This window comes from Podarcis gaigeae (assembly GCF_964106915.1).
Source record: "Podarcis gaigeae genome assembly, chromosome: 15".
Lineage (NCBI taxonomy): Eukaryota > Metazoa > Chordata > Lepidosauria > Squamata > Lacertidae > Podarcis > Podarcis gaigeae.
Genome location: NC_139692.1, coordinates 1,666,079 through 1,684,933, shown reverse-complemented (window position 1 = coordinate 1,684,933; position 18,855 = coordinate 1,666,079). Strand labels below are relative to the sequence as shown.

The 18,855-nt window shown below is 45.3% G+C and overlaps 1 protein-coding gene across 2 annotated transcripts in view; it reads left to right on the top strand.

Annotated features, from left to right (window-relative positions):
- The window catches only part of PHYHIP (phytanoyl-CoA 2-hydroxylase interacting protein), a 46,846-nt gene that overhangs the window by 15,041 nt on the left and 12,950 nt on the right, over positions 1 to 18,855 (top strand). Inside the window, exons 1-3 of one of the 2 annotated variants that reach the window (XM_083713784.1) lie at positions 6,774 to 6,881; positions 11,818 to 12,001; positions 17,986 to 18,160. In XM_083713784.1, coding sequence (XP_083569910.1) covers positions 11,837 to 12,001; positions 17,986 to 18,160 — 340 coding nt within the window. In that variant the 5' untranslated portion in view covers positions 6,774 to 6,881; positions 11,818 to 11,836. Of the gene's footprint in view, positions 1 to 6,773; positions 6,882 to 11,817; positions 12,002 to 17,985; positions 18,161 to 18,855 lie in introns of those variants that run through there. The other variant, XM_083713783.1, reaches the window with a different exon arrangement.

Below are 18,855 nucleotides of genomic sequence, written 5' to 3'. Positions count from 1 at the left end.
AACTCATAGCCGCTATCGAGAAGGTAGATTTGGTGCTATCAGATGGATTTATTAGGCCCACCAGAGGGTTCAGCTCTAATCAGCTGAATTCTGTCAGGGAAAAAAGCAGGCGTGGGGGCTGCCAGGGAGACAGCTATAAATACAAGCAGTTTCTTCTCAGAGCACAAAAGGAGCCATCACGGGGAAAGGAGTTGGCAGGGAAGAGCTGTGATGCTGCCACGGAAGCAGGTGCTGCTCACGTAGATGGAAAAGGAGGAAAGTCAAAGGAGAAAAGAGGGAGTGAGAGAGGGGAAGCAGAAATACAGCTTATTTATTCCATAACATGGAGAAGGGAAATGTGTGGTGAATTTATTATTGGAAGTTATGAATACCAAACATACTATTTGATATGTATATTATGAGTATTAGTATTTATTTTGCAGATTTATAAACTTCTTAATGGCTGAAAACTACTGAAGTGGTGTATGATAAAATAAAATGAGACAGAAATACCAAAGATAAACTCTTAATAAACAGTAAACTCATCTCTATGATGGTACAGTTCTTATTCCATAAAATGACTCAGCCACACTTCAGGAAAGGCCTTATGAAGCAAAAACCTATTTAGTAGCTGCCTAAATAGCAGGATGCTAGGATTGATGTGGATATAATTCAAATGACAAGGAGGGGGGGGCGAGGGGACAAAGAGGGGCCCCCACCTGCCTTTTGGCCCTGGTTTGCAGTTGTTTTAGGCAGCTCTCAGCCCGTGCTCTCTAGCGAGCCCCTCCTCTGTGGTTGGCCTTGGTGGACTTATCTGGACTGATTTGGCAGTGGGGGGGGGGGCAGCATCACTGGATGGCTCAGCGCTGCCATTTTGATTTCCCACAATGCAGCAGAGTGATGCTAAGTTGGGGACATTCTGGGAAATGAAAATGACAACAGGACCAAACTGAGTGGGAAACTAGTCAGTTTTTGTTAAGGTGGGCCAAAGGCAGGCATGACCAACAGAGCATTAGGCTTAACAGAGACACTGGCATTAGGCTCATGGATTTCATTAAGGAGCCCTCTTCCCATGTATTTCAACCTTGTAAGAGAATGTTCCTTGGAGGTCCGGGGTATAATTTAGCTTCACTCATTCCAAGTCTCCACCCATTTGCTGAGAATCCCCTTGAGGTCATAGAATCATAGAGTTGGAAGAGACCCAGGTCCCAGGCAATGGTTAGCTAGTTAGTAAATTTGCCAGCTGTTCTTCTGCATAAGCACCCAGGGCAGCATATGGAAGCCCGCAAGGAAACATAGCAACCCCAAAGCACCAAAAAAAGAAAAAACCCATAAAAATGAAAAGCTGAACTATAAAACAGTAGATTATACAGTTGTTTTGGATGCCTGGGCAAACAACAACAACAACAACAACAACAACAACAACAACAACAATAATAATAATAATAATAATAATAATAATAAACTTTCACCTGCCAATTGAAAAGTATCAGAGTTGGCATCAGGTGGGCTTTCTAAAGTGGGGCATTCCAAATGCAGGGCACCTCAGTCAAAAAGGCCTTCTGTCCATTCACCACCTGCCTAACCTCAGGTGAAGGTGGGACTTGGAGGAGGGTCTCATATGAAGATAATATGGCTTAGTTCCAGTTGAATGGTAGAAGGCAAGCCATCTGTGTGAACTAGTGTAGCATAGTGGTGAAGAGACTTGCAGAGCGTCTCCAAGTACAGGAAGCTGGTGGAATTTGCAGAGGCCTAATGTAAGCTGGTGTAAGTTATCTCTCTTCCAAACTCTGTTCAGGAGTGCAGCTCCTGCCAACTGAGCTGGCCAAATCCAGTCAGAGAGAAAACAAACCTTTAAAATAGAGTTATACCACCCTTTTTGCTGGTGTAAATTGCTAGGTAATGTGACTGAACTGAAAAATGTTTGGATTAGATGTAACTCTCTCCTTGCCCCACCCAACTCCCCCTTTGGAGGTGTGTGCTGGTGTGAGTTTTGCCGGACATCCCTGACTCAGCTAGGATAACCCAAGCCCTGTCTATTCCAGTCTTGTTTATTCTGGTGAATATTGGGTTTGGATTGGGCTGTTAGACTGTAATTCTAATCTCACCACGGAGTGAACACCACTGAATTTGATAAAACTTACTTCTGCATAAAGGGCAGGTGGGGTTCGTCAGTGTGGGAAGGGAGCCCATCTAGGAGAAGGAAAACTCTGGTCCTAAATTTCTGCTCCCTTGTGGTATATCTTTGGAAGAAGAAAAGACTAAGGAGTAAAGCCCACATAAATCCCGAGTGGAGTCCCTAAGACGGTTGGGTTGCACCTTGTACTACTGCAGCAGCAGCTGGTGCCAAACATTTTGCTCTGCCTTCCTTTGGACCCCATCAGTGAGGCTGAGAGAGAGGGGGGGCTTGTTGTCTGGGGACCCCAGGACCTCCATACATACCGCCCAGGCTTGTGTCCCAGGAGGTCACTTTGGTGCTGACTTCACTGACACCTCATGTTAAGAACAGTTTCAGAATAAGAACAGACCTCTGGAACGAATCAAGTTCATAACCAGAGGTACCACTGTACTTTCCAGGGAGATTGTTAGAATTACTGAGATCATATATGCCAGACCAGCCCAATACATTTTGCTGCCTGAGGCAAAGGACAAAATGTTTTCTCATTCTGCATACAGAAGTCAACTGGACTGACAGTAGCCGAATGTTACTTTGACACTGGCCATGGGATCATGTCCTCCATGCCATCTGAGGGCAGCAAGTTAATTTAGGAGGTGCAGGATCTGCTGTGTGGCACATCTAGCATTTATTTACAGAAGTATTCTGCCAGCATTTATTTGTGACATTTATATCCCAACTTTCCTCCAAGGAGCTCAAGGTGGTGTCCATGGTTCTCCCTTTCCCCATTTTATCCTCACAGCAATCCTGTGAGGTAGGTTAGGCTGAGAGACAGTGAGTGGTCCAAGGTCCCCCAGCGAACTTCATGGCTGGCGGGGGGGGGGGGACTAGAATCCTGGTCTTCCAGGTCCAGCACTCTAATCAGCACCACATTTCCTCTCCACACCACATTTACCGCCTGAGGTGGTTCCCTGCCTTATGGTGCATATATGGAAAACACTATGAACATTCAAATAAATGCTAGGTAAATGCTAGGTATGTATACATCATCATCATCATCATCATCATCATCACAACAATCATTTATTCAGTTAAAAGGGAAATGGTTAGGGATGGGCAAATACATCAGTTTCATTTTTTCATTTTTCCAATCTTAAATTCGGTTCTTCACATTTTCACATCAGATTGCAACTTAAAAAAAAAGTTCTTATGAAAAGTTAACAGCATTTTAGTACGAAATTCTCCTGATATACACATTTTTGTATACAGCTTTATACACACTTTTATAACGCAGTTTCCCCTTAATATAATGCATTTTTCTACACCATTTTCACAAATATATGCATTATTATGAGAATTTGGTTGGTTCACCTTTAAATGTGAACTGAATTGAATGTCTCCTCCATCTCCATACCAATGATAAATGACCGTTAACATGATGCAAGAGCGGTCTACTCCCAAATCTCTGTTCTACCAGGAAGATTACTGGGTAGCTTCACAGGATTGTGGTAATGCTAACATGAGGTGTCACCGTGGATGGTTAGGAGACAAATGTGCAAAGTAGTAGGGCGAGAGGTGCCAAGGTGCCAGCTTGCCTGAAGTCACATCCTCTGACCCGAAAGTGTGTTTCCATGCTCTCACATTTCCAAAGGCTTATTGTAGTGATGCAACACAAGGCGTATGCCGTTTCTAATTCACGTGCTCTGGTGTTATTTGGCTGAAATTAGGCCTTTCACATGTCCCATTAATTCCTCTTGCTCTTGGAGAAGCCAAGGATGGGACTCTAAGCCATGTTTTGTGACTGGACTCTAGAGAGTCATCAAGGAGCACAGCATCTTCAGAAATGATCTATGAAGGAAAACACTTTAGCTGTCTTTCCAGTAAACTCCTCTCCTCAACGAATCATGAGAATTCTCAGTCAGCAACCTCACAAAACCAAAGAGACTCCCATGATCCTTTGGGGAAAGCCAAACTGGAAAAAGCGATGCAAAGCACAAAAGTATTTGTAGTGTAGATAGAACCAAACAACTCTACTGAGATGTCTACCAGCAGCTTCCCCCCTTCAGCATCAAACTTCTTGATTTTATTATTACATGATAACCTTTCTGAGAAGAGGCTGGCTGCTGGATCAGGCCAAAGGCCTGTCTAGTCCAGCATCCTCTTCTCACAGTGGCCAACCAGATGCCTGAGGGAAGCCCACAAGCAGGGCCCGAGTGCAAAAGCAGCCCTCTCCCCTCCAACAACAGTGGTGGACATGGCCCTGAGAGCCTCATCCTCCATGAATTTGTCCAGTCCTCTTTTAAAGCCAGCCACACTGGGGGCAAATTCCATAGTTTAACTGCACCAGGTGAAGGAGTATTTTTTGTGACTGCTCTGAGTTCTTTCTCAGAATCATGCATAATTTTATACACCTTCATTGTGCTCCCCACTCTTACTAGCCCTTTTCCAAACTAGAAATTGCTCCCTGCCCTTGACTATTTTGGCTGCCCCTTTCTGGACCTTTACCAGCTCTATCATATCCTTTTTGAGATGAGGCTGCCAGAATTGTACACAGCATGCCAAGTGTGGTCTCTCCATAGATTTGTATAACACTAAATTTCCTCCAAGGAGCTCTAGGCAGTGCACACGATTTTGCCTGGCTCAATGCTGTAAAGTAGATTAGACAGAGAGGCAGTGACAAATGCAAGGTCACCATGAGCTATTTAGCTGAGTGAGGATTTGAACCCTGGTTTGCCAGTTGCTAGGCCAATGCTCTAACCACTACACCACACTGACTCTCCATGAAGGTTTTTAGGTACTTGGCTCTGCTAGGAATGCAGTTCAAACCCTAGTCTACACCTACATAGTTAAACTGGAAGGGTGAAGAAAAGGGGCAAGGAAACGACTCACCCAGTGCCCCTCCCCCACTCCAAGGGGGTGGACAGACTTGTCCTCTCTAGATAAGGCCTCACCCTACCAAGTTGGTTCCTCTTGTTGATATACAGGATGCTTCTCTTTAGAGCCAGAGTAAACCAAACTGCATTTTGGAGTCACACAGGCCAGCTGCCTCTGCCCTAACACATATGCTCTGTTATGATGACAAGGTCTTTGAAAGAGCTGGTCTGTTTTAATTTAGAACTGGCTTCACCAAACCAGATTCACATTTCCCTTTCTCCTATCCATGCTCTATCCCAGACATTCTAATCTGGAATGGGAAGTGGTTTAGTCTGGATTAATTTGGCTAAGGAACTGTGAAGCCACACCAATGGGACTGGTGTGAGGTAGATGTTTACATTTCATTAGGGCCTCTTTAGGGACATAGGAAGTCGCCTTGTACCAGGCCACCTCCACACCATTCCTTTAAAGCAGCATCAGACCACTTTAAACATTCATAGCTTCCCAGTGCTGAAAAGGCTGTAAAGGGGACCAGCAAATTCATGGAGGGCAAATCTCACTCATGGCTGCTGCAGGTTTTGAAGGCCATATAGAGCCTCTAGATTCCACAGCAGGATGCCACCAGATGCTGGTGGGCACCTGGCTGGGAGGGCTTTAGCCATCTGGCTCTAGCCTCCTCCTTGAATTTGTCTCATCTGCTTTTAAAACTCCAAAGTCACAGCCATTGCTACACTCTGTGGCAGAGCAGACAAACTCTTCCTGCATCCTCAATTCAGACAGACGTTTTGCTCAACTGAGGGGTGTTCAGATATTATAGCTTTTTTAAGGTGCTGTTTGGAGAACATCATTTCCTTAGCAAACATGTGCACTGTCATATGTATTCTGCCCTGGTCAAACTAGTTTGGCTAGGATTTGGGTAGTGATTCAAGCTGTACTGTATAATACTGGGATTAGCCCCTGAGTATGTCTAGTTGTGTGTGTGTGTTTTGGTATGCCTGTTATTGGAACCCACAGAATAGTATATATGATTCGTTTAATAGACCTTTCTCCACCCCATGCCCAGAGTAGATTTAAACCATGTTTACATTCTTTTTTATCAAGACAATGTGCATATTTACCGCTGTGTGTGTGTGTGTGTGTGTGTTTGTGTGTGTGTGTGTGTGTAAAAAAGTAAAAGTGTGAAGTCTTTTTTAAATTAAAGAGTGAAATTAACTAGGGCACAAACAGCTTGCATTTAGGTCTAATCAATTTAGGTAAAAGGTAAAGGTACCCCTGCCCGTATGGGCCAGTCTTGACAGACTCTGGGGTTGTGCGCCCATCTCACTCAAGAGGCCAGGGGCCAGCGCTGTCCGGAGGCACTTCCGGGTCACGTGGCCAGCGTGACAAAGCTGCATCTGGTGAGCCAGAGCCGCACACGGAAACGCCGTTTACCTTCCCGCTGGTAAGCGGTCCCTATTTATCTACTTGCACCTGGAGGTGCTTTCGAACTGCTAGGTTGGCAGGCGCTGGGACCGAGCAGCGGGAGCGCACCCCGCCGCAGGGATTCGAACCGCCGACCTTTCTATCGGCATGTCCTAGGCGCTGAGGCTTTAACCCACAGCGCCACCTGCGTCCCCCTAATCAATTTAACCACCTCACTAATCTGTACAGAACTAGGGAAAGCATCTACAGTTTGGAACAAGGCAGGAATGGTCCAGACCCTTTCCTTCCTGTAAACATATCCCAGTTGGCTGGGTTTCCCAGCGTCTTGCTGCCAGTTACTGCCTGAACACACTGACTAATTACTACTTTTTCCTCAGACTGAGCCCTGGCTTGTTTTATTGAATGAACACAACTCTCCAGGTGGGGTGGCAAGCCACATGTGATTGAATTTGAGAACTTCTCCCAGCAACTTCCCCCCTCCACCCAGAAGGTAGGATGCATTTGCCAGGCCTGTTAGCTCATTTCTAAAAAGAGGTTCCAAGGCTCAAGCCAAACCCCCAGACGGGACAACGGAGGCCATGAGGCAGACCCTCCAAGTGTCCCTGTTTTCCAGGGACAGTCCTGAATTTACAGAAGCCGCCCTGGTTTCTGTTTGACCCCAGAATGTCCCACTTCCTTAGGACATCCCTGTTTTCATCAGAAAAATGTTGGAGGGTATGGAGTTATCCAACATCTGAAGGCAGCTCTGTATAGGGAAGTTGTTTTTTTATGTTTAATGTTTTTATGTTTAATGTTTTATTATATTTTTATATATGTTGAAAGCCACCCAGAGTGGCTGGGACAACCCTATAAATAGTAAAATAATAGTAACAACAACAACAATAGATTTAGGATGTCCCTATTTTCATTGGCAAAATGTTGGAGGGTATGCATAAGGTTGTATTTGCAAGCTTATTGCCTGTAAAGTTGCATCCTATTGGTATGTCATCCAACAGCCACTGACTTGCCCCTCTCCCACCTGGGTTTGTAGGCCTTCTTACAGGAAACTGACATTGTTGAGCCTTTTAGCTTGTGTTGTGGAAATGGTGTTTTATTGCTTTTGCTTTGTTAATAGCTTTGGTACTCTTGAGCTCCCATGATACAAGAGAGTGAACAGCAGGTTCCTCTTGTTCATAGCCATTATCTGAGTTCTCCTTTAATGGGTTTAACCTTTTAAAACCTTGCCTCCAGACTAATGAGATTACTTTCTTTAAACAGGCAGGGTAGCCTGCTGACGGGACCCCTGTGCCCTTAGCAGCAGCATAACAGCCAGAAATCATCAAGTGAAACTGGATCTGGCATGAAAATTTCAATGATGGCAAAACTATCACTTGCTGATTTATGATAGGGGTAACCAGTTTACCTGTCGGATGTTTAGAACTACAACTCCCATGGGCCCCAGCCAGTATGGTCAATGCTCAAGAATTATGGGAGTTGAAGTTCTAAACATCTGGAGGGCCCCTGATGGGCTACCCCTGATTCATGGCCACTATGAGGCTGTTAAGGGCACTGGAGCTCTGCAGTGGGAAAGTTGAGGTAACTCACAAGAGTCTCATTTATCCCCACAATACCTTGCGAGGCTTCCTACTATTACTCACATTTTAGAATAGAATCATTGTGGCTGAGTAAAAGAGATTTGCCCAAAGGCTATCCTGTGTGTTTATGTCTGAATTTGGCATAGACCTGATTTAATTCTCCCAGGGTCCACTATAAAAACTTCACAGTGACTCGTAAGCGTTTTTCTCTTAGCTGTCAAGTAGCAATTATCTCTTCATCTGTCTGTCTGTCTGTCTGTCTGTCTGTCTGTCTGTCAGAAGCCTCTTCTGTTGGATTGCCATGTTGCAACTGGAGATTCATGCTGTCGCTTTGAAATGACCAGTTAGGCAGCAGAGACAGCTCCCCCTCCTGTTCCTCCCCAGTTCTGCCATCTACCTCTATTCCTTCCTTGTGACTATCTCCAGGGGTATACCAAGCAGGGGAAAGAGAGGGGCAGGTGGAAGAAGCAATAACTTTGGCATCTCTTGGTCAGCAAGTTGTTAAAGTCACAACATGAATCTCCTGGTTCAGACAACTCTGGCAACTCTGTGTTTTTTGTCTGCAAGCGTTTTGGCTAACATTCTTTATAGGCCTCCATTTCATTTGGCAAACACTGAAGGTGAGAGTACACACACACACGAGTTATGCTTGTACATGTCTGGAATCAACTTCCACCCTTGGCAAGCTATTAGAATAAATCATAAAACAATCCATTTGTAAGCACATAAGAGACAATTGGATAATAAGCAGCCAACATGGATTACTTAAGGACAAATCATGCCAAACCTGATTTCCTTCTTTGAAAAGGCAACTGGTTTGGTGTGTAATTTAAGCACAGAGGTTTTGTAAAGTATCTTAGACATTGACATAATAAAATTCGGGCATGCATAGCTCAGTTGGTTAAGAGCATGGTGCTGATAATACCAGGGTTACAGGTTCGATCCTCTGATGGGACAGCTGCATATTCCTGCATTGCAGGGGCTGGACTAGATGATCCTCAGGGTTCCCTCCAACTCTACAATTCTGTGATTCAATGATTGCTCCAGCCCTTATGCTGTTGTGTCCTAAGCATGTGTATTTAGAAATGGCCCACTCTGTAACTGGGCTTAGGACTGCAGCCTTGAGTTGGCTTTCTGGCTCGCAACCTGGAGAGCTCTTTTGCCGTAAACATCCCCATAGTTATGAAGGAAGATGCGGTTGGTGCCTTTGGGATGTAGGAAGATTTGTACCAAGTTAGACCATTGTTCCATCCAGCTCAGTAGTGTCTACACTGACTAGCAGTGGCCCCCCAGGGTTCCAGAGAGGAGATGCTGGGTATGCCCTCTGGGACCTTTGGTATGAAAAACACATGTTGTGCCACTGGGCAACAGCCGCCCTTTCCTGCCTGGCTCAGGCTTCCCCAGTGCTACCACCCACCCACCCTCTGCCTCCTGCCTGCCTGCCTGTCGAGGGTCCTGCTTGTTCTAGTAAGCGGGAGCTTTGGGGCTTGGAGAAGGTGGACAGTTCTTCTCCCACATCGCAACATGACAGCCCTGATACTGTAAAGTCCTATCAGTTTCAATTGGGAGAGCGACAACTCTCCCAAGGCCAGTACTCTGCTCCCTCTCTTGCACAGTTGCTCTGGCTAAGACCAGAGACCTCTTTGGTCACACAATGCATTGCTCCCCAAATGCTGCTGCCAGTGAAACTCCTGGGCGCATTAAAAGGCAGCACAGCATCTGAACAAACCCTAAAGAAAGGCTGTGCTGATATGTGGCTTCCTTCTAGGGAAGTGACATAGTGCCCTCCTGATGTAGACTACAGCTCCCATCATCCCTGGCCATGGGCTGTGATGGGAGTAATAGTTCTAAACATCTGGAGGAGCATATGTGCCCCATCCCTGCTGTTTTCTAATGGCCACCAAGTTGTACAAGTGCCAATTCTTATGTAGCCAAAACAGCAGCAGGCACCCACCCACAGGAAAGAAGTTTTAGCTTTTTCCTTAAAGCCAATCTAGGGAATCTTGCCATTGCATTGGGTTGCATCATGTGCTTTCTTTCTGCTGCCCCAGGTGGTAGGAAACTTCAGGGGCCAGTTTGAAGAGGGCCTCTCCTTCTCCTTCTAAGGAGAGAAAGAGTACCCGAGACTTGTGGCATTTTAGTAATCTTTGTTGCTTGAGTAGGAAAGGCAGGGGCTGCAGGCAAGCAGGCTGTGTAGTAAGAGAAATATTTCAAGTACAAGGAGGCGGGGGGCTCGGAAGCTACTAGCAGCAACCAGCCTCCTTGCTTACTGACCTTCTAGTCATCTGTAACCACCAAAGCAGCATCTTTACTTGTTTTGCCTGGGCATACAAGGGCCACAAATGCAGTGCACAAACTCACGTTGCACACCTCATTTTTGTGACAAGCATTACAGAATTATAGTTATACAGCCTATTTTTCCACACTCACGGGTTTGGACAACACAGGTGCATGCGTGCGTGACTGTGTATTAGCTGTGCACCAATTTTACACCAAGCACGTGTGATTTATGTGAATAATAGCAACACTTATTCTAAAAAAGAAAAGAACCATAGCTGCAGCATTGTCCAAATTGTATCACTCTCCAGCTTGTTTGCACAGTGGTGTTAAGCCAAACTGCCTTATATGAAATGGAAAACAGATTTCATACTCTGCAAGATAGGATTACTTCAGCCTCCACACCAAATTATATGGAGATGCCTATGTGGTGCTTTCTCTGTATGCCTCTTACATGCCTGCACATGCGTTTCCCTCTCTACCTGAGCTTCCCCTTTGTTCTGCCTCAAAACAAAAATACCCCCCTTCCTTCTGAGCCTCTTGGCCGTGAGCCCCTTCCCTCCCTAGCACCATCTGCTCTGAATCTGTCCCTTCCGATGCTTGCCATGTACTCTCTGAGCACTGACATCTGCAAGGAGCCGTCTGCTCTGTCAAGGCTTTGTGTGGGATGACACCCGCTCTTCAGATGGCTCCATGGTTGCAGAAAGAATTAATTAGACACATGAGGGAGAGTGGGGTAGTTGGGGTAGAACCGGTAACTATAGGGTCCCTGTCTGGAGGTAAGGATTGTTTGGGGAAGGGCTCATAGCTCTGTGGTTGATACAGGTGGAAAAGAAAGTCAATTAAGTTCACATTTAAAGGTGGATCTGCCTAATTCACACTTTTTGAACCACTATGTGTACTAAAGCACCACCGTTCTTTAAGATTTGTGCTGCTCTGAATTGTGCAGTACATTTCTTCCACCAAGAAATGTGTACGAAAGAGTACATTCTAAGGTGGTGTGCATTAAAATGCATATATAGGAGAAAATGACATACAAAATGCTTTATATTAAGGGAAATATAAATATCACAAATAAATCTCAGGCAGCATTTCATACAAAAAACTGTGTATATTGGGATAAATTTAAACCCAAGTGCTGATGAATTTAAAAGATTCTATAAAAGAAAATTGCAAACTGTCAAGGAGAACAGAATTTAAGTTTGGGAAAATGAGGAACAGAGACAAAAACTGAAGTGGACTGATTTGCCATCCCTAGTGGGAAAGGTTTGCTTTGCATGCAAAAGGTTGCAGTTACAGCTAGAGGGTTCCAGGTTGAATAATGTCTTTCTGCGTCAGAAGGGGACTCTGACAGCCCAATGCAGCTTATGAGACCTTCTCCATCTTCAGAACATTTGGTAAGGAGGGTGACTGCACCAGTGGCAAGCAGCCTCAAGATACCTCATCCTTGTGCCAGTGTGAACGCCTTCCCAGGGTTCCAGGGTATGCTGGCCACACCCAGCTGGACCTCGGTTGCTGCAAATCTCCCCCCTTGAGCACCCATCTTTCACTGTCTTTTGACTGTTCCAACCATAGGAGCCGAACTGGCTGGATCATGGAGTTGCTGTCCACCCCACACAGCATTGAGATCAACAACATCACCTGTGACTCATTCCGGATCTCCTGGGCCATGGATGTTGGAGACTTAGACAGAGTCACTCACTACTTCATCGACCTGAACAAAAAAGAGAACAAGAACTCCAACAAATTCAAGCACCGGGTGAGCTGTTACAATGGGCTGCTTTGGTGTTCAGCAGGGGTGAAACAGAAGAACCTGTGGACCTTCAGATGTTGTTGGACTACAACTTCCATCATCTCTGGCCATTGGCCATGCTGTCTGGGGTTGATGGGAGTGGAAGTCCAGCAGCATCTGAGGAAAGCCACAGGTTCCTCATCCCTAGCATACAAGACATGCTCTCCAATACATCTCTACTAGCAATCCCTTCAGCCAATAAAAAGCATTCCCCCTTTGCTTCAGTTGCACGCAGACTTAGATCCTTGTTGGCAGCTGTTGATTACCAACCACTAGGGGTGAGCAATGAGATGCCCTCCTGATGGGCTAGATTGTATGTTCTGTGGTTGCACAGCCCACAGTCGGTTCTAATGGGAGCAGTGGTCCAACACATACAAGGCAAGGGCACTAGGCAGCCTACCGCCAGTGCTCCATGCTGTGGCTGCCTCTATATTTATGAACCTACCAATGCTTCTGATAATAAGCAGATCTCTCACTTGGAAGGCTCTGGGCATTGCTCTGCGGAAAGCAAACTAGTTCAGTGGTAAATTTTTTTCTCCAGAGAAGCCTGGGAACAAAGGCTTTCTCTTACTATAAAACAGAGATGGGTGAGTAGCTTTAAAAGCTGTTTGAGGTGTAGGGGTGTGTGACACCCTCACAATGAGAACACTTAAAAAGTATGTTTCTGAACAGAGGCTGCAGAGTCGTGAAATGAATTACTCACATCTTTCTCCCTCTGAAATGGAGTCACTAATTTGGATGCTGTTTAACAGGTTGGTTGGTTGGTTGGTTGCTATGACAATGCTACTTAATGTTTAACATTAATTTACACACACACACACACACACACACACACACACACACACATTACCCTTTCTGTGAGAAGGTTTTCTCCCCTCCCTTTTGCTGCCGTCTCCTGACTCTTCCACATTTGCTGTTGCCACAGAAACAGCCTTGCTCCGCAGAGGACCCCCAGTGGCCTGCTGGCTGGTGTGCCCATGTTCTCCCTTACTAACAAATATTTTTAAAGCACTTGCTCTGTTCATTGGGCTATTCCAACTACATTGAAAGAGGATGGGTTTTTTAAAACCCTTTGTCAGTTTCTGCCTAGGCCTAGGGGTTGTTATGGGCATGGATAGGCAAACTAAGGCCCGGGGGCCGGATCCAGCTCAAACTCCTTCTCAATCCGGCCCGCGGATGGTCCTGGAATCAGTGTGTTTTTACATGAGTAGAATGTGTCCTTTTATTTAAAATGCATCTCTGGGTTATTTGTGGGGCACAGGAATTTGTTCATTCTCTTCCCCCCAATATAGTCTGCCCCCCCCCACAAGGTCTGAGGGACAGTGCACCGGCCTCCTGCTGAAAAAGCTTGCTGACCCCTGGTTATGGGTGCTGAGAGTTGTTAGGGGACCCCCCCCATTCCTCCCACAGAGATACAATTCCCAGAGTTCCCTGGGAAGCGGGATTGATTGTTAAAGCACCTTGGGAACTGTAGCTCTTGGAGGGAAATAGAGATGTTCTAACAGCTCTCAGAACCTTTAACAAACTACAGTTCCCAGGATTCTTTGGGGGAAAGCCATGAATGTTTAAAATGGCATGATAGTGCCTTAAATGTTCTAGCGTGGATGCTGGTAAAAGGCCATGCCATTTCAGGTCAAAGGTGGAGACTCACATGACCAAATGTTCATTCATATAAAAAGTGCTCTGTACATAAACAAGGAGCCTGTCTAAGAGGAGGCTAGGAAAGAACTTTCCTCTTGGCTAGGGTCCTCAAGGATTTTGTTCAGTCTGCATTTCCCCAAGCTATTATCCAGATCAGAATGCGGTTATCCTTTGGGTTTTGCAGTTCTTTTAATTTTGCACGACAATGTGTAGAAAAACATGCAGTTTAGATTAAAATGAAAGCATACGAAAAAGCAAGATATTTGAAAAGATATGTACAAAATTATGCAAACAGGAGCAGATTTGCCTAACTCTTACGTTTTTATTTATTTATTTGACAGGATTTACATACTACTTAATCAACTAAACCTCTAAGCAGTTTGCATAAAATATAAAATAATATATTAAAATTACTCATAAAATCAGATGCTAAAAACAAGTTAACCTTTCCTCCCCCCCAATATAAATAAAATCAGAAGTTTTAAAAATAAACATGAAAAAGGCATATTAAAATGCTTGTCAAATCTATGTCTGGGTAGGCATTCTTAAACAAATAAGTTTTTAACAGGTGCTAAAAACAGTACAGTAAAAGCACTTTTCTAATGATGTTTTGTTAACCACTTAGAAGACACCTGGGCATTAAGTAGTAGTGGTGGTAGTAGCAGTAGTAGAAATAATAATAATAATAATAATCATCATCATCATCATCATCACTATGTGGTTGCTTCTTAAAGAAATATTATTTTCATCATCATCACCATCAATGGGCAGGGAGTTCCATGTGGAAATGGAACAGGCTTATGAAAGAAAACATGCGCAGCTGACACAGGTGGGAAATAGACTGACTTGTCCATTCGTATCCCTGATATGCTATATACAGGAATGTATTTTATTTGGCATGGAGACATAGGGGCTTATGTGAGCCCCCCATAATCTGAAGTGGTACGAGCTGGGTGCAGGTTTAGCAACTCAGCAAGAGCCGGGTCCTGGGATGAGGGTGGAGAGGCAATAATCGGACCTCACTACACTGCATTTTGAAACCTGAGTACAGTGGTGCCTCGCAAGACGAAATTAATTTGTTCCGCGAGTCTTTTTGTCTTGCGATGTTTTTCGTCTTGCAAAGCACGGTCCATCGCAACTGCGCCTCTTCAAGCGGCTTTAGGGAAAAAGCGAACAAACTCGCAAGACATTTTCGTCTTGCAAAGCAAGCCCATAGGGAAATTCGTCTTGCGAAGCGACGCAAAAACCGAAAAACCCTTTCGTCTTGCGCGTTTTTCGTTTTGCGAGGCATTCGTCTTGCGGGGCACCACTGTATACAGCAACCATATTAGTCATTTTAAAACTTAAACCGAGGTGAGTACACAGGGAATGCAGTGCTAGTACTGTAAAATGCTGTATTTCACAGAAACATACTGCCCTGTTCATCAATAATTACTGATAGCAATAAATATTGCAGTGTTCCACAGTAACCAAGTACTATTTTAATGAATGTTATAGTTCTCCACACTTAATTTATACTGTGCCTTTTCTTCTGCGAGCACTGTAAGCAAAAAGCCTCTCAACATCCATCATCCATCTTTTTATGGCACCTAGGACAGCCATTCTTCAGTGTTTCAAACAAGACTTTGATGCACATTGATGTAGAGGCTGGAATGTTGTGCTCAAAAGATTTTTGAAACCTTTAGAGAAAATGTACTTTTACACCACATAGTAAACACATAAGGAGGGTTGCAGCATATTGTCAGTTAACAAGTTAGATTAATTTATTAAAAACTTTTTGATTGATTAAAAATTTGCCACCATTAATCAGACAGCAGATATTTTAAAAAACTTGTTAATTCTCACACAAAGGCAAGATCCCTCACCCCCCAACCTGGCTGTTAGGTGTCAGTGGCTGGCAGCTGCCATCAGGCATCAAAAGCTGTTGAGTGCCCATCAAAGTAATGTCTTCAGCTGAACAAAAGACTAGAGCCAAAGCTCTTAAACTGTGGGGCAGCTGTGACATTTTGGGACAAATAGGACCCTAAAGCAGGTGGAAACTTCTCTGCACTCCAGCCAAGATGCAGGTAGTGTTTTGAATGGCTCTGGCCGGGGACCTTCACAGATCCATGTGGGATTTGTTGGAGCTTGCTTGCACCCTCATTGCCCCATAATCTCGCATATGATTTTAGAAGAATGGCGCTTAGGAAGAGCTGCCAATTTCTTCTTACAATGTTTCTCAGCTCGTTGTTTTAGGAAAGCATCACCGATAACCTTTTCTGTTCACCTTCTAGTGCTAGAGTGGAACTTTTATTATCTTGCACCCTTGCACCCTTGGCAAGGAGCTGTATCAAACAGTAATGGGCAACAGCCAATAAAACCACAAAATACCACCAAAGCAGGTGTGGGGAACCACTGGCCCTCCAGATGTTACTGAACTACAACTCCCATCATCCCTCACCATTGGCCGTTGTTGCTGTGCCTGATGGGAGCTGTAGTTCAATAATGTCTGGCGAGCTTAGACAAATGGGGAGAAGAATAAGGTAGAGCCCTGCTGGCTATAGAGAGACCCCATCTTCTGAGCATGGCCTCTGAGCTTAGGTTCTGCTGAACATAGGAAACTGTTAGATCTGGCCATTACTCTGATTGGCAGCATCTCTCTTGGGTTTCTGGCACAGCCTGCTTTTTGGTCCTTTTAGCTGGAGATGCTTCAGGGATTGAACCTGGGTCAGTCATGCAAGGTATGTGCTCTCTCATGATCACACTTCACCAAAGATCTTAACACGCAGGCACTTTTATAGGGCAGCAAGCAGCCTATTCGCTTTCCTGCTCCAGGGTTTGGAAAGAAACTGGTAGCACTGGCCAATTATTACCAGTTCTACCTCTCCCAGTTGATGACCTGGCTGTCATCAGGACCATAGCTAGGGGGTGATGAGGTGGGCCCCCGCCAGGGGCGCAGGCAAGGGGGCGCGCGCACAAAATCGGCTTAGAAATATGTCCATAAATATGTCTATAAATAAAAATATTGATTATTGCCTCATAAGAAAAGGTTTTTAATAGAGGGTGAATTGAATGGGGGGGGGGGGGTTGGAGGAGAGGCGGAAAGAAGAGCTGGGGGACACAATCTGGACAGTTTTTCCAGGGGTGCAAGATCACCCGGCGACAGCTCTGGCTGTCATTCACTGCATCATTGCCAGTTTGCAAGCAATCTGTACAGACAAGCCTCCCCATCTAATGCGCAATGCATAGACAAATGCATCAGGATTAAAGGTTCCTGAATTAGAAGATCTTTAAATGGTGGGAAAGAGGGCGTTCTCCAGGGTGAATTTTAAAAAATCTGCTCTTGCCTGTTAATAGACTATTATTATTTTTTTAAATTATGCCAAGGATTCCAAATGATGAATTAATCTGACTGTTCCCAACATAACATGCAACTGAGTGGCATCTTGTACCTTGTTCCAGTAATGAATAAGCAGGCTCAACTTCCTGCACAAATGAGTCATGTTGTTGTTTTCCCTCTGCCTTAGTCTTATAATATAAATTTAAATTATATATTTTTCTTCCACATCCTGAGATCTCAGAATAAAGGGCACTCTGTACGTATTTTAAATAAACAAAAAGTGGAGGAAAAGTTCTGCTGAAAGGCAGGTTGCCCCCCCACATGACTTCACCTGCACAGCTTTGCAGGAGTGCCAGCTGTGAGTTGCAGAGCACCCTCTCGGCTTGCATGAGACAATGGGGAGGCCCAACAGTGCTAGCCAGTGTCCTGCATGGACTGAGGTAGCACCCTAAAAACATGGTTGTCAAATCCTCTGCTTTGCCCAGGTGCTTTGCTGCAGCCACACAGAACTTTAATGGCAGACAAGCAGATACGGGAAGGTAGAAAAATTGGGAAGTAGACTATTTGGAGAGTGCACTAGTCTATAAAGCCAGAGTGGGTTGGTGCAGGATGCACAAGGGTTATCTTATTTTGTGGACCAGCCTTTGTCAACTTTTGGCCATCTAGATGCTTTGGGCTGCAACTCCCATCAGCCCCAGTCAGTTCAGTTGGAGTTGGGATGACTGATGGGAGTTGTAGTCCAAGGCATCTGGAAGGCAAAGGTTGGCAAAGGCTGCCATAGATCAAAGGATGGAGCACAGCCTTTTATCAGGCCAGGAGAATGTAACTTCCCATCTGTGGCCAATCCAAAATTAAAGCAAGAAACCTTGGCCTCTCCCTTCTCCTGATGGTGCCTAGGGTGGTGGCGCCTGGGCCCAGCCATTTCCTAGGAAACTCCAGGCCCCAAATCTAGTTTGCTTCCTGACGCGGCTTGATTCTTTTCTTTGGGCAGGATGTCCCTACCAAGCTAGTGGCCAAGGCAGTTGCTCTGCCCATGACTGTGCGGGGTCATTGGTTTCTGAGTCCCAGGACGGAGTACAGCGTGGCCGTGCAGACGGCAGTGAAGCAGAGTGACGGAGAGTACCTTGTGTCTGGATGGAGCGAGACCATTGAATTCTGCACAGGAGGTGAGTGTTCAGCAGAAGCCTTGAGCCGTGGCAGTCCTATGCAGATGTGGCCCTCTTGAGAGGGCCACATACCCAGAGATTCACTTAGTATGTACTAGAACCATAATAGCCAACATGTCACACTCCAGATGTTTTAGAAGACAACTCCCATCAGCCCCAGCTAACATAAATAAATGGTCAGGGTTGGTGGAAATTGTGGTTGTAAACATCTGGAGCAGGGGTGGGTAGCCTCTTCTGGCCAGAGGGCTAGATCTTTATCTCCTCCACCCCTGGGCAGAGCCACCCACCTGTCAATCACCTGACAACATAATGACATCCGCTGATCCACGTTCCAATTGTTGGGACTTCAAAGTGAACCAACAGCCCTTAGTAAACATATTTGTGTGTTTAAGAGACCCCCCTCCGCTATTTTTCCTTCAAACTACAAAGATTTGAAGGAGCACAGAGGTTGGGAGCATGCTTCCATTTGCCCTCCAGCTGATGGGCAGGTGGGAAGACATCTTCAAATGCCCTCTCCACCTTCTCCTTCAAAGTTCCATGGAGCATGCTGCTCCTGCCATCACCTGGGGTGCGGGGTGGGGGGCATGGCTTCCTGTAAATGGCCTTGCGGGCCAAACAGAGAGGCCTGGGGGCCAGGTTTGGTCTGCAGGCTGGAGGTTCCTCACCCTGATCTGGAGGTTATCATGTTGCTAGAA